Genomic DNA, 27,808 nt, shown 5'->3' on the forward strand with positions numbered 1-27,808 from the left:
CCAGGAGTCCCAGGAGGGATGTAGGAGGAAGAGTGGAGGCCTATACACGCACAACAGAGGCACCAAGGTCAAGGCCGGAGAGGCCGAAGCACTCCACTCCACCCCCAGGGCAAAAGGAGCTTCCACCCAACGCCAGGACAGGCAGAGGAACAAGAAGAAGCCCACAGGGCCCAAGGAAACCAAGAAAGAGGCAAACCCACCAGAGGGAAGGCAACAGGCCAGCCAGAACGGCAGCTATAACCATAAACCGCCAGAAGCATGAAGGACACTGAAGCATCCCAGGTCTCAGCAGGAAGGAGAGGAAATAGCCAGGCCTACTACTACAAGGGCCGCGCACACAACCTCACGAAGCAATAGCAACATACAGAAACGCCATGGAGAACAGGCACCCGAAGGCAACCAGCACTCCCCAGCAGAGCATAGCTATATAACAGCTACCACTACCCCACATAAGGTACGGTAAGTCCCAAAACACAGGAACACTTTGGAAGAACTTCCGCAGCAGAGGTGAAAGCAAAAGAGTCACGGGGAAAAAACAACCCCGCGGAGGGCTTGATATCAGCCCAAAGAATTAACAGAAGGCCCAATCTGAGGGCCAAGTCTGTAACTACTCCAGCAAAAACACAGACACACCCTAACACAGGCAACAAGGGCCATCCAGCAGCCAACAATGCCAAAGTCCAATCAAGGAGAACTCAATGGCCAGGAAATCCAATCTATAGCAAGGGCATCCAAAAGGCCAAACACAGTTAAACTCAGCAGTCACTGAGGAGGGGGAAAGGAGGAGGAGGAGAATAAGACGGCGGAGGAGGAGGATAATAAGACGGCGGAGGAGGAGGAGTATAATAAGACGGCGGAGGAGGAGGAGGAGTAGGAGGTGGAGGAGAACGGAGCTCTGCCAGGAACCTCTGGATGGCAGAATCAGCCGGGGCATGGAACAGGCTGCCATCAAATGGAAGATCAATGAGCTGCTCCCAAATATTCTCAGGGAATACACCGTCCCGAAGCCAAGCATGGCGACGGAGCGCGACTGAGGAAGCCATGGCCCGGCCCAGCACCTCCGGGATGTCCAGAGCGGAGCGGAGAATAAACGCTGCTAGCTCCCAGCCATCTAAAGCATGATGCCCGAGTCCACCTGAACCGTCTCCTGGGAAGCCGCACATCCCAGAGACTCAGCCCAGTTCCACAAACAAGAGGAGGCCCTAGCTAATACACACAAGGTGTTAAGGGCACGAGGCAGCACTAGTTGAGGCAAACATGTTGCGCCCCCAAGAGTCCAGCCAGCGGGCCTCCCTGGACGGCGGAGTCAACAGTGGCAGCAGGGAGGGGAAGGAGGTCCTCAAAAGTGGACTGGCAGCAGAGGGGTGGAGGGAGAGGCACGCCAGGTCACGTGGTGCCGGAAGGTGTCGGTGCAGAAGGTGTTGAGGCACCGGATCCCTGAGGCGGGACGCCTCCAAGCTCCCGTCAGGGAAGAAAGGAGCGAACCCTCAAAGGGGAGCAAAATATCCCTCCCACCAGAGCCCTGGTGAAGAACCTCCAAGAGATGGTCCTTTGGAAAATGAACAATCGGGTCCCCCATGCGTAGAATGCCCACAACCGTGGACACCGCGTGAGAGAAAGGCCGCATCCACCTCCGTAGGCCGCGTGAGAGAAAGGCCGCACCCACCTCCGTAGGGCCCGCTGAGAGGAAAGCAGTTCCTCCGTTGGTGACAGCTGGAGACTAAGTCGGCCGTCCCCGAAGCCAAGCAGGACAGGCAAAGGCCAGACCTGGAAGCCAGAAGGTACTGAGGAATGGGGTACCTGCCGCTCCTCCAACGAGCACCTCGGTCTCAGAAAAGGCGGGGAGCCACCCTTCGACGACGCCAGCGAAACAAACCACACGGCGGCCAGTCTCCGGGGAAGAGGACACCAATATGCAGCCAGCCTCCGGAGAAGAGGGAGCGTCCAAAGACAAATCCGCGGCACGACCAGTGTGTGGAGCCGTGGAGTCCGCACCCCGAGGTAGGACGCCAGCACCATCCGGCGCCGTAGGAGAGACCGGATAGGGCTCCTCAAAAATCACACAGCACCATGGACCGGAATGGGGCCTGAGCTGAAGTGGCCAAGGAGCAGCGCCGGAATGGCACGGACTCTACCTCTGCCGAGGCAGCCACCTGCGTGGAGGGACGAGAGGGACCAGGGAAGTGACCCTAAGTCCTCCGCCAGCCTCGGCCCAGAACGTTGCGTAGGCGGTCTGGCGACCCATGCGGTGGCGCCAGGGACGAATCAACCTCCCACTCGCCTTCCGACGAGGCAGACGCCCACGGGGAGGAAGGAGAAGGGCCTGGAGGGGGACGAGGAGTCCCCACCCCACCTCGACCCAGAGCGGGACGAAGAGAGGTCACCGACCCCTGTGGCGCTGCCCGAAGCAGACACAGACGCCTTGGTGGCATCAGCTCAGCCTTCGAAAGGCCTTCGCCTGCCTAGAGGGCCGAGTGGGGCTCAGGGATGCGACCCGAGCCCCGGCAACCTCCCGTGACACCAGAGGGACTCCTGTGGGAGTTTACGGCAAGGCAGAGGCCCTGTGGCCTGAAGGAGGGACCCCAGAGGGGCCGCACCCTAACAGCACCACATCCTCCAAGCCTGGATCCGAACCAGTCATAGGCCGCACCACGGAGGGCCCCACGCGAGGCAAGGGGTCCGTCGACGCCCCAGGAAGGGAAGGAGGAGGAGACACCAGCAAGGCCGCCGCGTATGTCTCCATCTGGACTCTCGATGCCCCCTCACCGGGAAACTGCGGAAAGGAGGACAACACGTGGGCCGCATCACCCGCGGAGAGCCCACGCCCCCGGAAGGCCGAACACCAGCTCCGGGGACAAACTGAGACACTTACCCACCTGGGAGCGATGCTCTCGTAACATCGGGAAGGACGAGGACGATTACCACAGCCGTATCTGAAGCAGTCTGCCATAGCTGATTGAGGGGAGAAGGTACACCTGGAGAGACGCGCCGATAGAAGTTTCATTCGGCGCTCCCGCCGCGACTTCGGCTTCAACTGTGGACACGCCTCACAATCAGTGGTGCCGTGATCCTCCCCCAAACACGACATAAATGAGATGAGGGTCCGTCGCCGACATAAGACGCCCACGCGACGTGCACGTTTTGAAGCCAGAAGGCATTCGCACACTGTTCCACCAGAGGGAAGACAAGTGGTTAAGAAAGAAGGGACCCAAACAGGCCCACAGTAAGACCGGACCCACGCTACACACGGAAAAGGAAAAAACTGACATAGGCCTGCCGGGGTGGGGCTTATGTGACCTCGCTGACGTCAAGTATGCGGACGACGCCCTGGCGGAGTCGTGTGGTGTCGTCCCGCCCACGGCGCGCAGGGATGCTGTAGCAAAAAAAGTTTCCGGATCCAGTCTCACGCCTGGGGATAATTCTACGTGAAGGAATCTGTGGCTAGTAGACTATCAGATATCTCCATTTACAATTTAATGCGCCTCATTTAGTCACCTTCATGACACCCAAAAACAGTTGCCTGAGAATGTTAGATTTGAAATACACAGTTGCCTTGGGTTTCATGCCAGTTAGCCTCCACCAAGAACATCACTTGAGGCGTATTTAGGCTGTGGGGTTTTAGGTTTAAACCTATAATAACTGATAAAACTCCACTGAAAGAAAAATAGCCCTCACCGGTGAAAACATATAAACACTGAAAAAACACCTGCACAACCACAAACTAAATGACATTCAAAGAAAGGAAAAAGAAAGTGAAAGAGTCATTTTGTTCTTACTGAAGGGGTCAATAAAATGTAACTTTGTTATACAAGCTAGCAGTAAGAAAGACTGGCTAACATTATTCTGCTTGAGTTTTGTTCTTTAGGGATGCCAATACAATTTTGTTTCTTCTTCCTTTTACTTTTTTTAGTTTTATGGCCTTTGGTCTAAAGATGCAAGGTTTAGTTTCACGTTTTAGGTTTAGTTTAATTATTTTATAAACTGTAGAGAATCAGGACATATGAAACTCACATTTGATATTTTGGCTGCATTTGATTCTTTCACTGATCGGTAAAATGGCTAGTTTCATAAAAATCTTTCCTAATATGTGTCATCACATTTGCCCACAGAGAATGGGTAAACACCCTTAATACATCAGACCATAGTTTCTAGTGGGTCAGTATTGATAGTTGGTGAATTGCCAACACCTCAGGCTTTAAACATTAAATGCAAGGTATAGTGACAAGTATACATATCACCAAGCATCTGGGATAGTGGTGAAAACGTGACACCAGACGTTTGGAAAACATGGAACGAAGTGTCACTTGTTATGCTCTGCAAAAAAAGGTTCTTTCCAAGTTCAACAAAGATTGGAGTGATAATGTTTGTATTTGTAGTGATTCAGCTATGTATATAAATAATTTGTGTGATGACCTGTCAAAAATGATACCCAAGCTGAAGTGATTCCCTGTAGGAGATCCTTGCCACTTGTTAGATGGTATGCTGAAAGCATCTTTACAATCTTCAGAGTTAATGAGGGATGCTATTGACTTTTTAGTCCATTCTGGTGCACTGTTTTCTTATGCCCAGGAACTAAAACACAAATATTTATCATTTCGTGCTTTATGTGGCATCAAAGAAAGAGTCATCCCAACTGTGCTCCTTAGCTGACGGTTCTCTGCCCATGGGGCTATGAATGCTGAGAGGGCCTTTTCACAGAAGTTTACATGGGAAGGAAAGCACGAGCGCACATGACTAAAGACTCACTGAAGAAGTATTGTATGGTGTATTACAATAAGATTAATTTGCAAAAATCTCTTTGGACCTCATAAACACTATATGTACACTGTCTATATACCATGTTCTTTCAGTGCAGAAAGCAAGCAATGATAAAAGCAAACCGTTCCATACACACCGGAAAAACACTTTTTCTGTTGTTTTTAGTGGCGTGAAAATGTGTAACCACTGATAACTGTTTTTTAAGATACCCGGTAAAGAAAATAGAACCTGATTGGCTCACTGAAAGGACAATAGGTTTCCACAAATGTGGTAAATGCAGTTCCTGCAGATGGGCGAAAACTAAAGTTAAGACTTTTAACTACAATGACACTGGTGACCACTCCATAAATATGTTTATTAACTGTGATACCACATTTGTGGTTTACGTCATAGTGTGTTCCTGTAAACAAATTTATGTAGGCAGTACTATCAGGAAACTGAAAGAAAGAATGATGGAACATTTCAGAGCATTAAAAACAGGCGATAGCGGCTATCCTATTGCTTCTCACATTGTTAGACATCATAATGAGAAAGAGAAACATAAGTTTAGTTACCATGGTATTGATCATATTGAAAGAAACCCAAGAGGTGGGAATAGACAGTTACAACTGAGACGAAGAGAGGTACTTTGGCTTATGAAACTTAAAGCGGTAGAACTGGGTTTAAATATTGATCAAGAAATGGAATATTATCTAGGGAATGATTGAAACTGTAAACAATGAATAATGTTATCAATGTGAGTACATCTTAACGTGACAGCTTTCACACTGTATATCCAGAGCTACTGATTGCTGTTAGTTTAAACTGATCCTATATGTACACATTGAAACTGTAAACAATGAATAATGTTATCAATGTGAGTACATCTTAACGTGACAGCTTTCACACTGTATATCCAGAGCTACTGATTGCTGTTAGTTTAAACTGATCCTATATGTACACTACTTTTCCTTTGCCTTTCTACTCATCCTTCCCCTCTTTCTGATTTTCCGCTAACTTTCCCTCTATATTATTTGATACCCCCGGGGGAGATATGCACTTTTGGAATATTAAGGACATCTCGTATACTGTGATACTCACTAACCTAATACGGTGTATACAACACCTTTACTACTCGTTTTCAGTGCGTAGTATTTATGAATTCTATTTGCTTACTAATACATGACTATACTTATTATGGTATTATGACTTTAGATTTCTTACTATTATTACTCGTTATGTACTGAGCGGCATATACTTGGTCTCTTGTATCTTAGGATGATAAATAATCCATTACCATCACCTAAGTATATCCCTAGCGCTACTATTTACCGTTTAAATATGGCGCGCTACTAGTTAGTATTTGTGGAGCCATTATACATTGGTACATCAGGTTACATTTTGGTTACTGTTTACTGTTTAAAGATGGCGCGCTTCGAAGTAGTATTCATGGTGCCATTATACATTGGTACATCAGGCTACATTTTGGTTATTCCAAGATGGCGACTTTAGATTTTCTATAATACTACTCGTTACGTATTGAGATGTATATACTTTGTTTTTTATATTTTGTGATGATAAATAATAGATCACCAGCACTAAAATACAACGTGAGCGTTACTATTTACCGCTCTATGATGGCGCATATTTACTTATTACTTTGGTACCATTATGCTTTGGTGCATTACGCGACATGTTGGTTACTTAAAGATGGCGCCTCCGGTTCTTACTTTATCAGTTTCTTCGTTTTATTGTTATTTGAGGGATAATGTCTGCTCAGTACGCTATTTACTTTACGAAGACTTATAAATAGACATGCAGTGAATTTGACGGATGCATATACGCAGTATAATTACGCTATAATACTCTGCGCTCTGTAACATAGAATTACTTTTTTAGCCGTTCAAAGATGGCGTGCTCAGTTATACACTATAAATTGCCATTGAAAGATGGCGCCCGTGTAGCACGCGGAGCTTTTCAGGAATACTCTAAACAGATATGCGGTGAGTTCTCTCTTGCTGTGTGCGCTGGTATCGATTTCTATGCCAGTATATTGTTGGGAATCTGGTACTAAGGAATTTACTAGTTACTATTTTAGATATTGCATTCATTGACGGATTATTTGTGAATTGGATGACTTACTGACCCTTGACTCGGGTAAGATTACGAGTTTACAGATGGTGATTGAGACTTATATTCTGATGTTTATTTGGCTGTTATATGATACTTATTTGGTTACAGAGTGGAGTGTTGTTCTACTATTTGGAACCTACGGAATTTGCTACCATATTACTATTATTCGTGCTACATGACTTATTATACATTAATATGGTGAGTCACACGACAATTTCTTTTTATACTAGTCCCTTTATTTTCGGAAGAACCTATCTGTGACCGGGGCTTTTTCCTACTCCCGTTGTGTATTTTAGAATACTCTACAGCGATTAGCTTACTGAACTCAATGAGGAAAATTGAATACTTTTGAACTTTCGTTGATGGTATGTTACACTAGCTAATTTCTATTTACTTATAGAACTATTAACCTTGGCATTGCCTTTTGGCCTTTCATTACATCGGAGGTGATTCTAGCCCTTTTCTTGGTGTAGGGCTTTTTACTTTTTTCACACTACTCGGTGAATTTTGGTTGTACTATGATATTGTTTAATTTAGCAATGATATTTGAATATTGGTTAATGTACTTGTTTACAGCCCTGAAGAAGTCTGTTTGTCTGTGACTGACAAGACGAAACACGTGTTGGCTGTGCTTCGAAAGCTACGCTGAAAATTTGGAATAAAGCAAAGAAATGAAAACCTCTTGATTATTCAGAGATACTCTTTTGACACGGATTTATTGGAACTTTATTTTACAATTTGAGTGCTTGGTGGAATTTTGAATTGCCTTAAAGCCTTTGGCTTATAATTTGAGTAGTGGTAACCTACTCATCTCCGCCTTGAGCACCAACTGGTTACTTTACTATTCTTCATACGTACATTCTTATACACGCTGTGCGCTCCTGTATAACCGTTACCATTGTTATTGTTATTACACTGTCTATATACCATGTTCTTTCAGTGCAGAAAGCAAGCAATGATAAAAGCAAACCGTTCCATACACACCGGAAAAACACTTGTTCTGTTGTTTTTAGTGGCGTGAAAATGTGTAACCACTGATAACAACTGTTTTTTAAGATATTGAAAACACTGACAAAACCCCACCAGAATTTACCAAAAATAGAAACTGAAAACAGGACAGCCTAGGCGTATTCCATGCGAGTAGCCTTTAGCTGCTAATCAGATACATCTGTTACAGCACTGATGAGGACTAGAGACAAGCATCCCCCATTAAGTATTTCAAATGCCCATAATGAACTAGCTCAGGAGCCATGCTGCTAAACTTCAGCAGAAGAGAATAGGGTGCACCATCTGGCCTCCGAATTCCATAGGAAGTTCCGGTTTGCACAGTAGTTTGAGATATGGGCGCGGTCATGTGAACCACCATTGATGTGGCCATTCCGGAGCAATCAAGTTAATTTTGGCCCTGCAGGCGTATACCGATGTTGTGGAGGGACGCCTGGCTGCCAGAATCACATCACAGACTTCAGGAGGCAAGTCAAATGGACACAACTGTCGCCGCTCAATCTCCACGCATGTAAGTGAAGACTGGACAGGTTTGGGTGGAGGACCGTTGCCTGCTGCTGCGACAGAAGGTCCTCCTGAAGAGGCAGACAAGTCGGGGGATCGACTGACATGCTGAGTAGCTCGGGATACCAGTATCTTCGTGCCCAGTCCAGAGCCACAAGGATGACTTGGGCCCGGTGGTGCCTGATCTTCAGCACTCTGGGCAGGGCAGAAGTGGTATAGGCGGAAAGGCGAACAACAGACCGCAGCTCCACTTGCGACGAAAAGCGTCTCCGAGCGAGTGCCGCCTTGGAAATTCCAACGCGCAGAACTGATGACATTGCGCGTTCTCTTTGGTGGCGAATAGATCTAACCAAGGGTCTACCCACTGCTGAAAGAGACCTTGTCCGAGTTCAGACGCCATTCGTGATCCATCATGCACCGGCGGCTGAGTTAGTCCATACTGGCGTTCAGGGAACCTGCCAGGTGTTGAACCACCAGGGTGACGCCCTGGCGTTCCAGCCATTGCCAGAGGCGGAGAGCCTCCTGGCAAAGGGTCTACAACCCCACCCCGCCCTGTTTGTTGCAGTACCACATGGTGGTGGTGTTGTCCGTGAACACCTGCACTACACCCCCGGACAGAGGGAAGGAATGCCTTCAGTGCAAGCCAGATCGCCCGCTGCTCCAGAAGGTTGACGTGGAGCCGGGACACCGCCGGAGACCAGAGGCCTTGGATCTCCCTCTCTCCCATGTGGCCTCCCCATCCCTGGAGGGACGCATCTGTCACTACTACGTTCTCCGGTTGGGGAAGGGAGAGAGATCTGCCGCTGACCCAATCGCGGTCCGTGAGCCACCACTGCAACTGTCTGAAAGTGCCCTCCGGGATCAGGATGTGGTCGGACAGGTTGCCCTGATGCTGTGCCCACTGAAACTTCAGGTCCCACTGCGGAGCCCGCATCCGCCACCTGGCATGATGCACCAGAAGGATGCAGGAGGCCTTCAGACCCAGGAGCCGCAGCATCAACCTTACCAAGACCCGGGATAAAGGCTGAAAGATCGAAATGAGAGCCTGAATATTCAGAACCCGCTGTTCGGGGGATAAACCCGAAACTGCGCTGAGTCCAGAACCGCTCCGATGAAAAGGAGCTTTTGAGAGGGACATAGTTGTGACTTCGGCATGTTGATGGAGAACCCCAGCGAGTGCAGATCGGCCGTAGTCTGGAGGTGGGAGAAGACTGTCTGGGGTGAGCCCGCCTTCAACAACCAGTCGTCGAGATGGGGGAAGACTGAAACCCCCAATCTGCACAGATGAGCTGCGACCACCACCATCACTTTTGTGAACACCCGCAGGGCTATGGTAAGGCCGAAGGGGAGCACAGTAAACTGAAAGTGATCGTGGCCTACCGTGAACCGCAGGTAGAGCCGGTGGGCCGGCAGGACGAGGATGTGATAATATGCGTCCTGCAAGTCCAACGCTACCATCAAGTCTTCTGGATCCTGGGCAGCTAGGACCTGAGCCAAAGTCAGCATCTTCAACTTCTCCTTCCGGAGGAAGCCGTTGAAGCTCTGTAGGTCCAAGATAGGGCGTAGGCCTCCTTTGCCCTTCTTGGGTACCAGAAAGTAGTGGGAATAGCAACCTCGTCCTACTTCTGGCCCAGGAACATGCTCAATGGCCCCCTTGGCCAAAAGGGCCGTAACTTCCTCCTGCAAAAGTTGCAAGTGATCCCCCGACATGCGGTGGGACTGCGGTGGCATGGCTGGAGGGGGTCGCCTCGAAGGGGAAGGAGTAGCCCCTTCGGACGATTTGCAGCACCCACCTGTCTGGTGTGATGGTACGCCGTGTGTCGTTGTCCTCCGGCATCGCCACGGGGGTTACCACGTCCGCGACCACGTTGAGACCGGTTCTGCGGCCTGTGGCTGGCTGGACGTGTGGGGGCGCCCCTTCCTTGGCCACGAAAGGGGTGAAAGGCGAAGGTTTGCTGGCGTTGGCCGAGGCCCAAATACTTTGCTGTAGCCCTGGAGTCCTTGAGACGCTCCAGCGCACTCTCCGCCTGGTCGCCAAAGAGGCGATGGCCATCAAAAGGCATGTCCATAAGGGTGGCTTGGACATCCCCCGAAAAGTTGGCGGACCTCAGCCAGGATTGGCGGCGAACCGCCACCGTCGTTGCAATCGCCCTGCCCAGCGAGTCTGTGGTATCAAGTCCACACCGTATTGAATATCGTGCTGCATTCCAACCCTCCGCTAGGGCTTGGGTAAGCTTTGCCTGAACCTCCAACGGGCCCTGCGGCAGCACTTCCGCAACCGTATCCCACATAGAGTGGGTGTAATGGCCCAAAAGGCAGGCGGTGTTGACAGTCCGCAACCCCAAACTCAGGGAGGAGAACAGTTTCTTCTCAAACTGATCGTACCTTTTGGATTCCCGATCCGGAGGAGGGGTCGGGAATGCAGTCTGGGAGGTAGAGGCCTGGATCACCAGGCTCTCGGGGGTGGGATGAACGGACAGGAAGCTGGGGTCAACCGGAGCCGGGCGGTGGCGTCGGGCCACGCTCCGATCCACAGGGAGGCCTGTGGAGGGCTTGGACCAGGTGCCCACCAGAACGTCAGTGAGGGCTTCGTTACACGGCAGGAGAGGCTCCGAGGAGCTTGCCTGCGGTTTGAGCACCTCAGTGAGGAGGTTAGTCCTCACTGACACGACAGGGAGCTCAAGAGCCAAGGCCATGGCTGCCCTAGTGTCAACACCACACTGTAAGCAGCCCCCTCCTCCGTAGCCACAGTAGGAGGGGAGACAGTGTCCGGCGAAGTGTCCAGACCACTGGCCTCCCCCCAGCTCGTCTGCCCAGTCCTGGCTCAACTGGCACTGCAGTGCCAGAGAGTCCTCAGACCCCTCAGAGTCCACCTCGTCATCAATCTCCTGATAGTCAGGAATAAATGATGGAGCGGGGTCGTCGGTGAAGGGCTCACCGATCGGCGTCGAAGACGGCGCCGGTCCGACGCTGGATCCAGAACGGGGCAGGAACCGGAGACGTCATCCGGGGACGGCATCGTGGGGGCGACACCCGTGGTGACTGCGCCAGCGGAGGGGTCGTAAGGTCGACTGGCGCCGTCACGGATCCAAGCCTAGATCCTGAGGAGTCATGTGGCGCCGGAGCTGCCGGCACGCTCGGGCTCCTAGACGGACCCGCGGGGCCTGAAGGCGCCTCGGCGGGTTCCGACTGAGGGAAGCGCAACCTCATGGCCGTGAGGAAAGCACTAATCTCTGGCGTCCCGCGCAACTCAGGGACCGGCGGGTATGGAGCTGGACGCGCCACTTGCGGTGTCGCCCGAAACCCCGACCGCGTCACGCGAGTGTCAGGGGGGGGGGGGGAGAGAGATAGGAGTCGGAAGACCATTTTTTAGAGTGCCTCGACTAACCTGAGGACCTGGAGCCCGACGAGTGGTGTTGACTCGTCGAGTGGCGATGACTGCGGTCTCATGACCGGTCCCTCGACATCCTCCTGCACCGGGACCTCGAGCGGCGCGGGGCCGACTGCCGGAGCTCGAGACGCTTATGGGACCGCTTCCGCCTAGCCTTCGAGGTCAAGGCCCCGCAGTCGGGGCACGATTTGTAATCATGGTCCGCCCGAGACAGTAAAGGCACCCACAGTGGGGGTCGGTCACCGACATCAAGCGATGACAATCATCACAGGGTTTGCATCCCTACGGGCACCGCGAGTCGAGGACAGACTCGAGAAATTATCCAAAACAGATCAAAAAGTTAGTCCAAATATGACAGAGTACTGCTCTTCCCGGATCTACGCTTGCTGGCACGGAAAAAAGAACGGACGTCAGCGCGCGAGGGCGGCGTCTAAGTACTCAGACGACGTCATCCTGGCGATCACGACGCCGACGACGGACGCAGTGCCGCAGACGACGCCTACCGAAGCGCAGGGGTACTACTAAGCAAAACTTTCCGGATCCAGTCTGACGCCTGGGGATATTCTAAGGTAAGGAATCGAACACTAACCCGTTTCTTTCAGATAACTTCCCCATACCACTTACAACTAACCCAACCCCTCCCATCCCCTAAAAACTTCCACATACCCCCCACCCTCTAAAAGCTGCCCCGAACCCCTCCCACCCCCTAACACCTAACCCGAACCTCTCCCACCCCCTAAAACATAACCCGAAAACCTAACCCGAACCCCTCCCACCCCCTAAAACATAACCCAAACCCCTCCTACCCCCTAAAACATAACCCAAACCCCTCCTACCCCCTAAAACATAACCAAAATCCCCCCACCCCCAAAAACTAACCCAAACCCTTAACTACCCCCAACGCCCCCCCACCCCCTATAAACTACCCTGAAAGACCCTCCCGCCCCTTATAAACTACCCTGAACGCCCCCCACCCCCTATAAACTACCCTGAACGCCCCCCACCCCCTATAAACTACCCTGAACACCTCTTAACTGTCCTGTGCTATGCTCCTCTCTCTCCGCCCATCGCAAACACTAGACCGGCTTAGCCTTCACCACGCACATGCGTGGTTGAGACAAAGTCTTGTTCGGGCAAGTCGTTTGGCTTGCATGACTCTGGAACTAGTTCCGGAGTAATCGTTTCGGATGTTTCCCCTGGAGTAAAGCAGTTTGATGAGAACGGACTGGATCAGGGGGGAATCGGAGGAAAGGTGTAGAGAAGTCTGCCGGACCAGTTGATCTATAGGGCATTCCCCCAGTGTCGCTCGTTAGAAGAACCTCATGGCAAAGCCTGGGCATTTTCTGTTTTCTGCAGTGACAAAATAAGTCTGTGAGCAGAGCGCCCAACATTCTGAAAATGTTTGGCACGAAGTCTTTGTGAAGGACCAAATTGTTGTTTTCTTGAAGGACTACTTCGGGATTCTGCTTTAACATTTTGAACACCTGGGAGAGGAGTCAGTGATCTGAAGGTCTCTAGCTATCAGTCACTTCCAAATTTTTGGGTCTCGTGAGATAAAAGGTCCGGACCCTGCTTGTTGAGGTAGTACATAGTTGTCGTGCTGTATGCCTGAACAAGCAGGAATTGTGCTTTGAAGGATGGGAGAAAAGCCTTAAACGCTAGGTGAAATGCGCTTAGCTCGAGGAGATTGATGTGATAGGTCATCTCTCGGAGACCATGTTCCCTGAATTTGGAGGAGATCCATGTGCGCTCCCCATCCGAACGAGGCATCTGGAATATGGTCTGGGAAAGGACATCCTAATAAAATGTCATTCCTTGAAGCAGATTCGAAGGCGAGCACGACCATTTCAGAGACTGCTTTGCATTGGGGGAAGAGTGTGACTTTGTCAACCCAAGTGACCGTAAGTTGGTCCCACTGATCTAGACATTCCTGGAGAAGTCACATGTGGGGACTGGCATTTGGAGTTAGAAAGCTAAAGTAAGCCAGCAAGCCAAGAAGAGAGGACACTGTTCTCACTGTGTGGTGGAAGACATTCATGAGAGAGTAACACTTCAGACAGACTTGGTGTGATTGATATGCAGACTTAATCGTTGGAGGACTGCTGGTCAACTGGTAATGTAGTTGGGATTCTTAAGGTGTTGACGCCTTGATCCCAGAGCCAGTCCTCTAGATAGGGGTAGACCGCTGCCATACATTTCAAGAAAGTTCTGGGGCTGATTAGAGGCCAAACGGAAACACGTTCTACTGGTAATGATCGTAACCCATGACAAACGTCAAGAATTTGCGTTGCTTCTTGGCTAGTGGGATAGTAAAGTACGCATCTTGGAGATTAATCCAACGGAGCCAGTCTCCCTGATGACTAGGGACAGATCTGATGCAGTGCCTTCATCTGAAGTTTTTCTCGTCTAGCCGTCTAGCCCACTTGTTGGCTAGTTTCAAATCAAGAATGGTCTGACCTCATTTCTGTGACTTTTTTCCACCAGAAAATAACAGGAATAAATCAGTTTTTTGTGGGAGGAATAGTCTCCACCTCACACTTCTGTAGGTTTACTTCCAAGAACAACATCATCTGTAAAGGGTGACTGTATGGTTTTGGTGGAATATTTGCCAGAGGACTGGTGAACCTAAGACAATACCCATTCTGAACAATATTTAGTACCAAGGTGTCTCTTGTGATCACTTGCCACTCTTAGGAAAGAAGATGTACTCACCCCCCCCCCCTCCCCACCAGAGTGGGTAATGGAAGGGAGGGAAATAGAGATTCATTGTTTAGAGCCTGTTGTAGGCTTTCCCCCTTAGCAGGCTGTTGAGTGGCTTCGGGTGGACTACTTTGCAGCTGTTGGAAAGGTCTATGTGGTTGGTTTTGCTGTTGACCTCGGTCCCAGTGAGGGTTTTGAACCCTTTCTGGGTTCAAACAGTAGGTAAGGTTTGTAGGGCCTTCGTTCTTTCTGCTTTACAAGACTTACTGCCTTTTAGGGTCTGCATTTCGGACTTAATCTGGGTCAATTAGTCACCAATATCACTGCCTACTAGTGTAGGCATAGAGAATGGAACGTAAAGAATCCGAAGGTATTCATACTTAAGGTCCTTAGGGTGGAGCCACAAATGCCTTCTCAAGGCCACCCCGTGGAAGTATTTGTGTGCTACTGGTAATGAGGAGTCTGCAGCGCTGATGATCTGGTTGGATACCATCATACTCTCATTTGCCACTTTCAGGAAGTCCTCATCTCTAGGGAGGTCTGCAATTTTTTTTAACGAGGACCACAAGGCTCGGTCATATCTGCTGATAAGAGTCGATGCTTTTGCTGCCTACATAGCGGTGGCAGCTGTAGCGCAAAGCTTGTACCCCACTGATTCCAACTTTCAGCTCTCCTCGTCTGGTGGCACTGTAGAAAAAGGAATGGTGTTTGTTTGCCGCAAAGAAGACCACACAATCTAGGGGTGGATCTCAGTAGAGAAACAGTGATCTGGAGATCTGTACTTCTTTTGCAGCCTAGACAGAGCAGATTTGGCTGAGGCTGGAGTGATGAATAGGTCCACTGCTGGCCAGAAGACACCTGGAACCAATGGTAGGAGACGCCTAGACGCTGATCTAAGATGAAGATTCTCTAAAATGACCAATGTGAAGGGTGCAGGAGCCAGCATCTGGATGTTTAATTTCAAAGCGTCTCTAACCAGCGCCTCCTACAAGGGGTTATAATCACCTGGAAAGACTCGTGGCTAAGGCAAATAAGACAGCGTTGCCGAGTATCTGCCTGCGCTGGTCGAAGAAGTAGAAGAATAATAGGACGCGCTAGGTCTTGAGCTTGTTCATGACCTGGACACATGATGACAATGTGAGCATCCGGAGGATGGCAGAGATGAGGAATGCCGGGACCTGTGGCGATGCCTGGAGTGGCACAAACAATGGCGAGATCTGGAAGGCAATTGTTGTGGAGAACGTAAAGGCCTCGGAGGAGGAGCTTCCACAGCTTGTGTTTGCGGAAGAGGTACTGGCGCTGGAGGTGGAGGAGGACCTGTAAGTGTAGGTGGTGGAGGAGACGCATGCAGAGGAGTAAGAGAGTATGGCAGTACTGTAGGCAACAACGGAGAATATACCCCGGAGTACTCAGAGTCCAAGGATGAGGGTAAACCCCTGTGCTTTGATTTTTTGGGCCTTTTCCATTGACAGACTCCGACTTTCTCCCATATCTCCACGTCGACACTTCTAGACGTCATGGTCTCCTTTAACCTTCTATGTTTTGAAGTCGACCTTCGCCCCTCTTAAACGCCGACCCAGCCCTCGACGGTGAACATATAGGTATTTTACTTTGTCTAGACATTGATGCTCTTGGCGTCGAACTGGATTGATGTTTATGGGCTGTGCTTCTCTTTTTGGATCTCGCACGTATGAGTCCTCAGAGGAAGATGGAAGAACCTGATCGAGAGCGGACCCTCTCCTCGCTCTCTAAATATCCCACCTTCAGACTGCGCCTGCTGCCTGTGTCGCTCCTCTGTACCATGCACGCGAATCTAGTCTCTCAGGGCACTTCTGGAAAACTACCTGCAGTATGGACATGTCAGGAACATGGTTTTCAGGGATGCAGACATCATAAGGGTATGACGTGGTCTTCTTTGTTCCACAGGCAGGACACTTGGCTAATAAAGATGGCATTTTATTTGACTAATTACTAACAATTCTGTCAGAAAGACGGAAAAACACAGGGACAGATTAAATCCGTCAGATGAATCAGTTATCAAAAATTTACAAGAGTTTGATTAAAAAAAGCCAAAAAGGACGAAGCTCAGTACTCCAAGGACCGGACACCAGGAGCCAGAAAAAAAGAAAAACAGAAGCAACTGCCACCTGCTGGGCAAGAAGGGACACTGGTGGTCTCTAGGCTCTTAAAGACGCAGATGCTGTTTTTGCATTCAAATAATGGCAGCCTATAGAGTTACACTGTCCATTTCCTTCAGCTTTCTCCCTTTAAAAGAGGGTCTGTGAAAGATTTAAGTATACTACTAAAGTTTTTGGCTTGAAATATATATATATATATATATATATATATATATATATATATACACACACATATACATATACATATACATATACATATACATATACATATATACATATATATACATACATATACATACATATACACGGTATATTACCCATTTTTAAATGCAATCTGAAGAAATTGGCCCCAATAGCCTTCCTTATAGACTGCACATTATTCTTGTCTTCAGTATTTCTACAGGCCTTCCTGAAGAAAGGCAAACATCTACACTTACGACATATTATTAAAAAGTGATCCGGGACCCCACATGTGGAGGGACTATTCTGTTCTTATGACTATCAATGGAGCTCCCCTGAGAGACTCTACAGTTACATTTTGCTCCACCAACTATAACCTGCATCCCGCCATACCATGGTTTTGTCCTCACATGTGTCTTAGGCTCTACTCTAAATCAGAAAAAGGTTCTTTCAATGCATTTAGGTCTGCTTTTCATGTTTAATGAAAGGCAAGAGAATTATGCTTTTCGCCAGGGACACTTTTATAGAGTCGACCTCTTCATCACAAGAGAAGGCTTTGGAAAGGCAAGCTGGCTTTTGACCGATACGAAATCTTACTTTTTGAATGCGGCTATAGATGCTTCACCACACACAACTGAATGGCCAGAGCACATGAAGAGCAGAATTCACATGTGCATATGCGCACACCCTATGATCAGGGCAAAAACGCAATCCTTCACAGCAAAGGTCCTTCGTGTAAATCGGCCTACATCTGTTGGAATTAGAATTACATGCTGAAAATTTTAGAGGGGTCAGAGCTGAAAGATGCTCACATTATTTCAAATTATGTTGAGATGTTTCAAACATTTACTAGATTACACTACACCTTCCTGTTTCAGTACAACAAGTACAAACAAAAGGCACATCTAGGGCAGGACAATAACTATGCCAGATGGATTTACTCACCTCCAGACATTTGGTTTCGTACTCCTTCATGGCAGTTATACACTGATGCTTGGTACTAATGTTAGTGCTGACTCCACCTTTAACCATTGTGTCTGTGCCAGTGGGGGGCTGCAAATCAATTTCACAGAAAGATATAAAGTTTCATTAAAAAATTACATCAGAACCAAGTCGCCAAACCAGACATTCAAAAGGCGCCCAGGGGATTAATTACATTTCAGCAAAACCTGGGAGAAATCTAAGAGGGAATGATGTCATTTCAAAACACAAGGCAGGCAAGATAACATGACAATACAATACACCTAACTTAAACATGTATTACCGTGCCCATAAACAGTCTGAATAAACCACACTGAATGAAGTAACAGGGTTTTGATTAAAGACAACTGTCTACTTTTTTCATTGCTTGCTATGAAAATATCATAATCTGTGGAACTTCTTTCAAAAGACTCAAAATAAGCAGTAGATGTACAAGATTGTACTACCTGTAACCTTTATCAAAGGTATCTTTATCAGCTTATGACACAGATTAGTCCTCACCCACATGCAGGAAATTGGAACGCTTAAAATAGAGGAAGATATCTGAACACAAAGCTGAAAAGAAGGTGCATGTAAAAGCAGTTTTTGCATTAAATGGCTACAGCTGGCTAACCAACCTGCTCCATCCAGGGCATTTCACTACACAATACATCGCCTGTGCCTGTAGCCCATCCATCAAAACATTATGAGCAAATTGTGGAATATCCAGATCACAGTTGGATAGCTTTTTCAGTCCATGGGAATCAGTTATCATGGGATGTGTTTTAAGTATCCCTTCCGGTCAGAACGGGCCTTAAATTATCATGAACTGCAGTGGTAAATTAAGACAGTGGCAGCTGTGGTGTTTTGATTTATGAGCTTTGCGAGCTCTGGCCATGAGTGTTTCACTAGATGTGAGGAAATCCTCCTGTACTCCCTACCTACTCTCGAACACGAGGATTTCCTCACATCTAGTGAAACACTCATGGCCAGAGCTCGCAAAGGGGTCTCCAAGCCCTATGACAGAGTTTGCAAGGAGAAAAGGGGTGGGCCAAGTCACTACTGGAACATCACCGTGCCCCATAGTGATGTGGCGAAAGAGTGTCTTAAGCCATTTTGTCTGAAACTAATCAGAATACTGTTGGAGGCAGGAGAGGAGTGGCATGGACAATGAAGCACTGGCACTGCTGGTGTGACAAAGCTGCCCAGGAGTCGATATAAGGAACAACTGAAAGAAGTGACAGCAGACTGATCTGCCATGCATGCTTACTGTGTGATTAAGATCCAGTTTGGAGGAGTAACATCCTGTGCGTGCCGCTCGGCACTAACCTGAGAGTGAGAGTTAGTGTATGTGGGGTTGGGGAACAAAAGGGTGCTTGCAGAAGAAAGACGATGGCAATGTCAGTCTAATGGCTGGATTATGTTTTTGAAAACTGACTAAAAATAACGAAACTAAGATATTTAAAAATTCCAATAAGCCTTTTCAAAGCCATGCAAGGGAATATAGACCCTCAAGTAGACTCCCAAAAACCAATGCTACAAAGGCAAGCTGGGTCAGAGAACAGATTAGCAAACATCACTAGGAGGACTTAACCTGCCTTTAGGCACAATTTAAAGTTTGGCGGACGGGTTGCATAGTCACAAATGTGACGGATAGGTCATCCTACTTATTACAAAAGCGTTCTATCCTATGGTACTTGTAATAATAGGGACGGATATTAGTCCCGTTTGGGACAGAATAAAGCTCCTCCAGGTTCAAACCAGGTTCTTACAACAGATATTCAAAGGCTTTTCAGAAATGGTTTACAGTTACATCCTTCATGGTTGGCTAATAAATACCATCTTAAACACACTTTTGAATATCAAGCATTTCACTATATAACACTGCTGTTCTGTTGCCTAAACTAGTCCTAAGTAGCAAAGTGACCTTTTACCTATATTTGTCCTACCTTGCTCTGCTTAACGGTTCTAGCATTGACCTTTTACCCAGTTATGTACGGAATAAATGCTGATTGATTGCCCTGAATCTAGCCTCATTTATTATGTAGGAGGATTCTTAGTAAAATCTTGCACATGACGTACATAACAGGCTTAACATACTCTGTACAAAAGTCACCCCTATCGTTATCCTAGGGCTACTTTGCATAATTACAATTATTGATTTAGGCTCATCTACATAATCGTACTTGCAACAGACTGTAGTAAAACCCCTGAGGCTACCCTTTTGGTATAAAAGAATAATACCTTCACTAGGTAGACCGAGGCGACACTTCCATGCTGCTAGAAGACACTGAGGACCCTGCACACTGAAGCTTCAACACGCAGCGGTCTGACAACCCTTGCAGGGTGTCCAACTCGTGACCTACATGGGGTCCTTCATTCTCTCCCATCAGGTAATGGGGTTTGCTCTATCCCAGGGGATTCATGGCTTCACTCCCACATACATGCTAGGTACACATAGGTAGGGTTTGCATAGTAGGCTTACGCACGATTATTGTCATGTTTAAATGCCTTTATAAATTCAGCTTTAGCACCATGGTAGAAATCTAAATTCTATTTACTCTGTTAGTGCTTGTAATCTTTTACATTTGCTTCTGGCTATTGATTTTCACAGCAAACATGTTATAAACTAGAATGAAGCTGGTTCAATAAATACTTATTGAAAACATCCAACGTTTATTCTGTGCATCTCTCTGAGACTAAGTGAGCACAATTAAGTGAAAAGTAGTGTATCCACGATCCCTGAAGGGTCAAGGGTTGTCATGTTCAATGGTTGCCAGAAACTATTCACTCCTTGGTAAGGTTCGGAGGCTTAGGTTGGCACTGCGAGCTAGCTGTTCTATAGGCTGGCATATCATGTGGGGATATCCGGAATCAGTCTCGACACCAATCCCTCAGTTAGTGTTAACTACAAACGTGCAGATCCTTTATATTTTTAGGAACTATACATCACGGTTTTCTTGAACGTTAACAGTGAAACATTCATGTTTAAAACTGATGTGGGATGCACAATGGCAACAATTTGTAATAAATGTTTGATACCATATCCGAATCTAATAATACAGTTAGTAAAAGCTTTGGCATACAATGTAATGACTGGTTCAGTGAAGGGAATACCGAAATAGCTGTAGACAAGATTAACATGCTCAATGACCACTAACAGGCCAAGCAGAGATATGATGCTAGTCCACACTCTAAATACACCTATACTCTAGATGATGCATATTCACTAAGTGAACAAAATGGCAAAGAAAAATGCCAGTGCACAAAGTCCTAAAAAATGCATATGTTGCAAAATAGTGAAACAAATACAACTGCACTTCTCATTCGGCAATTTCAACTTAAAGATAAGTAGGTTTGCTAAAATTTGTGCATTCAAAGCACTGTACGTTTTATATACAAACTTACGTTGAATTTGATGGTTGTTCCAGTAGGGACTGCTGTAAAGCTGGTTGGTCCGAAGAGTGACCCAGAAGTACCCCCAAAAGGATTGGTGGTGGTGTTTGTGGTTCCAAAGAGGCCACCACTGCTGGTGCTTGTCCCAAAGTCTATATATACAAAAGAACAGAAATGTAAACAATGTGTACAAGTCATTCAAAGCGGACATCCAACAAACTAGTAAAACCACACAGCTGAGGCAAGAAGTAAAAGAATATATATTCATGTGATCAAGGCAGGGATCTGCCGAAACGCGTTGTGATGGCTGGTGGCGTTCTGGAATAAAATGAAGCACTGAATTGGGTCTACCTCGTCGTCTGGTTGCAAGTCCGTGTGGAAGTTGTGGTTGGAGCGAGCCTTGTTGCATATACATACATACCTACATACATACATACATACATACATACATATATATATATATATATATAAAATCACAGACTATGTAATGCTAGTATAGTAGAAAAGGTATTTTCAAATTTACAAAGCAATATTACAAAATGGGCAGAGTATGACTGAATTGGCATACTAAATCGATAGACTTGTGTAAATCAAAGTGGGACAGCAATGCCAGAAAGAGCCTGGACTTTCAGATGGAGCCCAACAGAAGGGGTCAGAGAGTACAATTCCTCTAGAAGGGAATCAATACCGCAAAATATCACTTTTACAATGTTCACTTTAATCAATTGAAACTTTTGAACTTAATGTGATGCAGCCCAGTATGTTGAAAGGTTATATGGCAGGTGGGGAAAATCATCAATACTGCATATCAAGGAACTGGCAAACCACCATTTCACTAGGTTTAACAGAAACCCTTAGCGTGAGTCTACATCAATAGTAACAAACTATTAGCAGAAGAGACCCGATGGTAATTCATTTAATTTTGATAAGCATTTATTCATTCAGCAATCTGCCTGCAGTTCCATCGAAAGGGGCATCTTTGAGGAATAATACATAAACAATTACATGGATTAAGGCGGTAGAAGGGTGGGGGGGTAGAGAAATGTATAATATTGTGGTAATAGTTGTAAAGGAGGGTTTAAGGATTGTTCCTTTTTTTTACCTACAAAGAAAAAGTGTTCCCAGACAACAGTAGTTTTGATCCTCCCAATCTAAGTGATTGCTTTATGGAAATAGTGGAGGCAAGAACTATTTGTTTCATCAGTTGGAGGCTTAGATTAGGTAAAACACGGAGGATGTCCATTTTGCTTTGATAAATTACATGCACTATCACCAAACCTTCACTATACAAATCATCTGCTTATTCAAGGACTTTGGCAGGAGCATTACCATTGTTAAGGAACTCAAATGACTGTACTGATCTACTGGGTCATTCCCAGCAGCATGCAAGGTGTGCCCCTGATCGCAGAGTTTGAGGGAACAATAATGGCTCAATAAAACAGTATATTTGGTCATAAATGCAGGAATCTGAACGGGTTATCTATGCAGAGGCCGTAAAGACATAGCCTAAAAATATCCAAACAATTCCTATTTCCTTTCTGATGAATGCTGCATGGGTTAGAAGAGCACAGGACTCCCTCGTCTGGGAACAGGAAGGGAAATAAAATTAGTGTTTTAAAAAACAAAACCTCTTAAAAGAAAAATAAGGAATCTTAAACGCCATCATAGGTCTCAATGGCAATCACATTTCTTGTGTTGCTAGATCCTGGATAAAACAGACTAACATGCATAAAAATGAGCAAAAGCAACTAAGACTGAATAGTCGTTTAAAAAAAAAAAAAAAAAAACTTAAAAACAATGATCTGTTAGACACCCAAACCAAACATCGCATCAAGTAAAAGTGGAAGAAAGTACATAAAAGTTTTTAACTGCAGTGAGCTTTATTTGTTTACCAAAATCAAACAGAGGAAGGCAGAAAACCTGCTCACTTACTTCCAAAACCACCAGGTTTAGTCTGTCCAAAGGCATTGCTCTGGGTTGAAAAGAGGCCACCTCCAGTGTTAGCAGTCCCAAACAAGCTGTTTGTGGTTCCTGTAGATGCTCCAAATCCAAAGCCAGTGCTCGTGGAAGTTGCTGGCTGGCTAAATGTAGTTGCACCAAAGAGTCCCCCTGAAAAGGAAAGACCAAAGTTATCAATGGAGGCAATCTGTAAATACAAACCATGATTGTCCTTGCATAATTTAAGGAAAAGAAACTTTAGAACAAGTTACTAAACTTCAGTAATGCTTTCTGTTGAATACTCGAACCGCAGATGCTTCTTCTTGTGAATATTTCCCCAGGCGTTATACTGTATCTACAAAAAGAAAGCAGTACTTATGCAGAATGGGAAGGCCCAATGTTCAGGACCATGCCCTGTTGCTGCAACTTGATCAAAGGAAATATTCTCATACCTAAAAGTTCAGATACCACACCCTCCTGGTCCAATCCGGAGCTGCTAGATGACTTCGGTCTGGTTGGTCTTGATCTTTTTCAGCACTCAAGACAAGATGGATAGCAGCTGGAAGGAATACACAAGTCAGAAGCTCCATTCTAGGCAGAATGAGTCTTTCCTTTTTGGGACCTCCAGTGCACAAAAATGCTGACATTAAGCATTCTCAGCAGTGGAAAAGCAACCAAGTAAGGGGGTTATACCCATTGCTGGAAAATGCCCTGCGCCACCTACAGTTATAACTGCCATTTGTGATCCACTAGGCGTGGGTGACTTTGTTAGCCTGCCTTGACATTTAAAAATTCCACCAGGTGGCTCATGACCAAAGAAATGCTCTGGCGAGTCAACTACTTCTAGAGTCAGAGCTTTCTGACAGAAGAGCCAAGACCCCCAATCTACCCTACTTGTTGCATCACCTCATGGCTGTAACGTGGTCTGTGACAACCTGCACTAGCCTCACCTTGGATAGTAGGAAGGCCTTCAACGCCATCCGGGTCCTGACAAACTCCAACAAATTGATGTAGACACAAAATGTGGCCAGAGACCAGTGTCCTCTGATCTTCGCCTCTCCCAGATGGCCTCGCTAGCCCAGTAGTAATGCATCCATTACTACAGACAGCTCTGGGTGGGGTAGGAAAAGGAGTTTTCCACTGGCCTCATCAAAGGCTAGAATTTGCCATTTCAGGCCATTTCCAGTCTCATCCGAAATCTGAATGTAATCCGGTTTCCCCGGTGCTGTACCCAATGGGACGTCTGGTCCCTATGCAAAGACTGCATGGGACATCTGGCATGGCTGACTAGCATCATGCAGGAAGCCAATAATTCCAGGAGCCTCAATGCCATTCACAACAAGCTGCAGGACACAGTACAAAACATTAGGATCACAGACAGTGTCTTAGACTTCCGCTCCAGGAAGAAGGCAGAAAATTGTGCTGTATCCAGGGCGGCTATGATGAACAGGAGAGCTGTGAATGAGTCAGGTGTGACTTTGGCACGTTAGTACTGAACCTCAATGATGTTAAAAGGTACGTCGTTGTCAGGAGGTGTACGACTCTGGGGCGAGTCCAACTTCAACAGTAAGTCGTTGAGGACTAACACTCGACCTCCGAATGTGCATTGTGACCACCGCCGTCACTAGAGGGGCAATGTTAAGGCCAAAAGAAAGCATCACAAACTGAAAATACTCCTTGCCCACCGTGAACCACCTGTGGGCCTGCAGGACAGGAACATGGAAATCGGAGTCCTGCAGGTCCAAGGATACCATCCAGTTGCTAGGATTCAGGGAAGAAAACAACCTGGGTCAGCAGAAGAGAGTGTGTAAGAGAGGGCAGTGTGTGTGTGTAAGAGAGGGCAGTGTGTGTGTGTAAGAGAGGGCAGTGTGTGTGTGTGTGTAAGAGAGGGCAGTGTGTGTGTGTGTGTAAGAGAGGGCAGTGTGTGTGTGTAAGAGAGGGCAGTGTGTGTGTGTAAGAGAGGGCAGTGTGTGTGTGTAAGAGAGGGCAGTGTGTGTGTAAGAGAGGGCAGTGTGTGTGTGTGTAAGAGAGGGCAGTGTGTGTGTGTGTAAGAGAGGGCAGTGTGTGTGTGTGTAAGAGAGGGCAGTGTGTGTGTGTGTGTAAGAGAGGGCAGTGTGTGTGTGTAAGAGAGGGCAGTGTGTGTGTGTGTAAGAGAGGGCAGTGTGTGTGTGTAAGAGAGGGCAGTGTGTGTGTGTAAGAGGGCAGTGTGTGTGTGTAAGAGGGCAGTGTGTGTGTGTAAGAGAGGGCAGTGTGTGTGTGTAAGAGAGGGCAGTGTGTGTGTGTGTAAGAGAGGGCAGTGTGTGTGTAAGAGAGGGCAGTGTGTGTGTGTGTAAGAGAGGGCAGTGTGTGTGTGTAAGAGAGGGCAGTGTGTGTGTGTGTAAGAGGGCAGTGTGTGTGTGTGTGTAAGAGAGGGCAGTGTGTGTGTAAGAGAGGGCAGTGTGTGTGTGTAAGAGGGGGCAGTGTGTGTGTGTAAGAGAGGGCAGTGTGTGTGTGTGTGTAAGAGAGGGCAGTGTGTGTAAGAGAGGGCAGTGTGTGTGTGTGTAAGAGAGGGCAGTGTGTGTGTGTAAGAGAGGGCAGTGTGTGTGTGTAAGAGAGGGCAGTGTGTGTGTAAGAGAGTGCAGTGTGTGTAAGAGAGGGCAGTGTGTGTAAGAGAGGGCAGTGTGTGTAAGAGAGTGCAGTGTGTGTAAGAGAGTGCAGTGTGTGTAAGAGAGTGCAGTGTGTGTAAGAGAGTGCAGTGTGTGTAAGAGAGTGCAGTGTGTGTAAGAGAGTGCAGTGTGTGTAAGAGAGGGCAGTGTGTGTAAGAGAGGGCAGTGTGTGTAAGAGAGGGCAGTGTGTGTAAGAGAGGGCAGTGTGTGTAAGAGAGGGCAGTGTGTGTAAGAGGGCAGTGTGTGTGTGTAAGAGAGGGCAGTGTGTGTGTGTAAGAGAGGGCAGTGTGTGTGTGTAAGAGAGGGCAGTGTGTGTGTGTGTAAGAGAGGGCAGTGTGTGTGTGTAAGAGAGGGCAGTGTGTGTGTGTGAGAGAGGGCAGTGTGTGTGTGTAAGAGAGGGCAGTGTGTGTGTGTAAGAGAGGGCAGTGTGTGTGTGTAAGAGAGGGAAGTGTGTGTGTAAGAGGGCAGTGTGTGTGTGTAAGAGAGGGCAGTGTGTGTGTGTAAGAGGGCAGTGTGTGTGTGTAAGAGGGCAGTGTGTGTGTAAGAGAGGGCAGTGTGTGTGTAAGAGGGCAGTGTGTGTAAGAGAGGACAGTGTGTGTGTGTAAGAGGACAGTGTGTGTGTAAGAGGACAGTGTGTGTGTAAGAGGACAGTGTGTGTGTAAGAGGACAGTGTGTGTGTAAGAGGACAGTGTGTGTGTAAGAGGACAGTGTGTGTAAGAGGACAGTGTGTGTGTGTGTGTAAGAGGACAGTGTGTGTGTGTGTGTAAGAGGACAGTGTGTGTGTGTGTAAGAGGACAGTGTGTGTGTGTGTAAGAGGACTGTGTGTGTGTGTAAGAGGACTGTGTGTGTAAGAGGACTGTGTGTGTAAGAGGACTGTGTGTGTGTGTGTGTGTGTGTGTGTGTGTGTGTGTGTGTGTGTGTGTGTGTGTGTGTGTGTGTGTGTGTGTAAGAGGACAGTGTGTGTGTGTGTAAGAGGACAGTGTGTGTGTGTGTAAGAGGACAGTGTGTGTGTGTGTGTAAGAGGACAGTGTGTGTGTGTGTGTAAGAGGACAGTGTGTGTGTGTGTGTGTAAGAGGACAGTGTGTGTGTGTGTGTGTGTGTGTAAGAGGACAGTGTGTGTGTGTGTGTGTGTGTGTGTGTGTGTAAGAGGACAGTGTGTGTGTGTGTGTGTGTGTGTGTGTAAGAGGACAGTGTGTGTGTGTGTGTGTAAGAGGACAGTGTGTGTGTGTGTGTGTAAGAGGACAGTGTGTGTGTGTGTGTGTAAGAGGACAGTGTGTGTGTGTGTGTATGTGTATGTGTATGTGTGTGTATGTGTATGTGTGTGTGTGTGTGTGTGTGTGTGTAAGAGAGGACAGTGTATGTGTGTGCGCGTAAGAGAGGACCGCGTGTGCGCGTAAGAGAGGACCGCGTGTGCGCGTAAGAGAGGACCGCGTGTGCGCGTAAGAGAGGACCGCGCGCGTAAGAGAGGACCGCGCGCGTAAGAGAGCACCGCGCGTGTGCGTAAGAGAGCACCGCGCGTGTGCGTAAGAGAGCACCGCGCGTGTGCGTAAGAGAGCACCGCGCGTGTGCGTAAGAGAGCACCGCGCGTGTGCGTAAGAGAGCACCGCGCGTGTGCGTAAGAGAGCACCGCGCGTGTGCGTAAGAGAGCACCGCGCGTGTGCGTAAGAGAGCACCGCGCGTGTGCGTAAGAGAGCACCGCGCGTGTGCGTAAGAGAGCACCGCGCGTGTGCGTAAGAGAGGACCGCGCGTGTGCGTAAGAGAGGACCGCGCGTGTGCGTAAGAGAGGACCGCGCGTGTGCGTAAGAGGACCGCGCGTGTGCGTAAGAGGACCGCGCGTGTGCGTAAGAGGACCGCGCGTGTGCGTAAGAGGACCGCGCGTGTGCGTAAGAGGACCGCGCGTGTGCGTAAGAGGACCGCGCGTGTGCGTAAGAGAACCGCGCGTGTGCGTAAGAGAACCGCGCGTGTGCGTAAGAGAACCGCGCGTGTGCGTAAGAGAACCGCGCGTGTGCGTAAGAGAGGACCGCGCGTGTGTGTGTAAGAGAGGACTGCGTGGGCGTGTGTGTGTGTAAGAGAGGACTGGG

The 27,808-nt window shown here is 47.8% G+C and overlaps 1 protein-coding gene across 1 annotated transcript in view; it reads right to left on the minus strand.

The window, feature by feature from the left end:
* Window positions 1-27,808, minus strand: part of NUP98 (nucleoporin 98 and 96 precursor) — an 853,605-nt gene that overhangs the window by 712,790 nt on the left and 113,007 nt on the right. Inside the window, 3 exon segments of the mRNA XM_078658655.1 lie at window positions 17,734-17,841; window positions 21,157-21,296; window positions 23,077-23,253. Of these exon segments, the coding sequence (XP_078514781.1) occupies window positions 17,734-17,841; window positions 21,157-21,296; window positions 23,077-23,253 (425 nt within the window).

The sequence above is a fragment of the Lissotriton helveticus genome, chromosome 8 (assembly GCF_964261635.1).
Source record: "Lissotriton helveticus chromosome 8, aLisHel1.1, whole genome shotgun sequence".
NCBI lineage: Eukaryota > Metazoa > Chordata > Amphibia > Caudata > Salamandridae > Lissotriton > Lissotriton helveticus.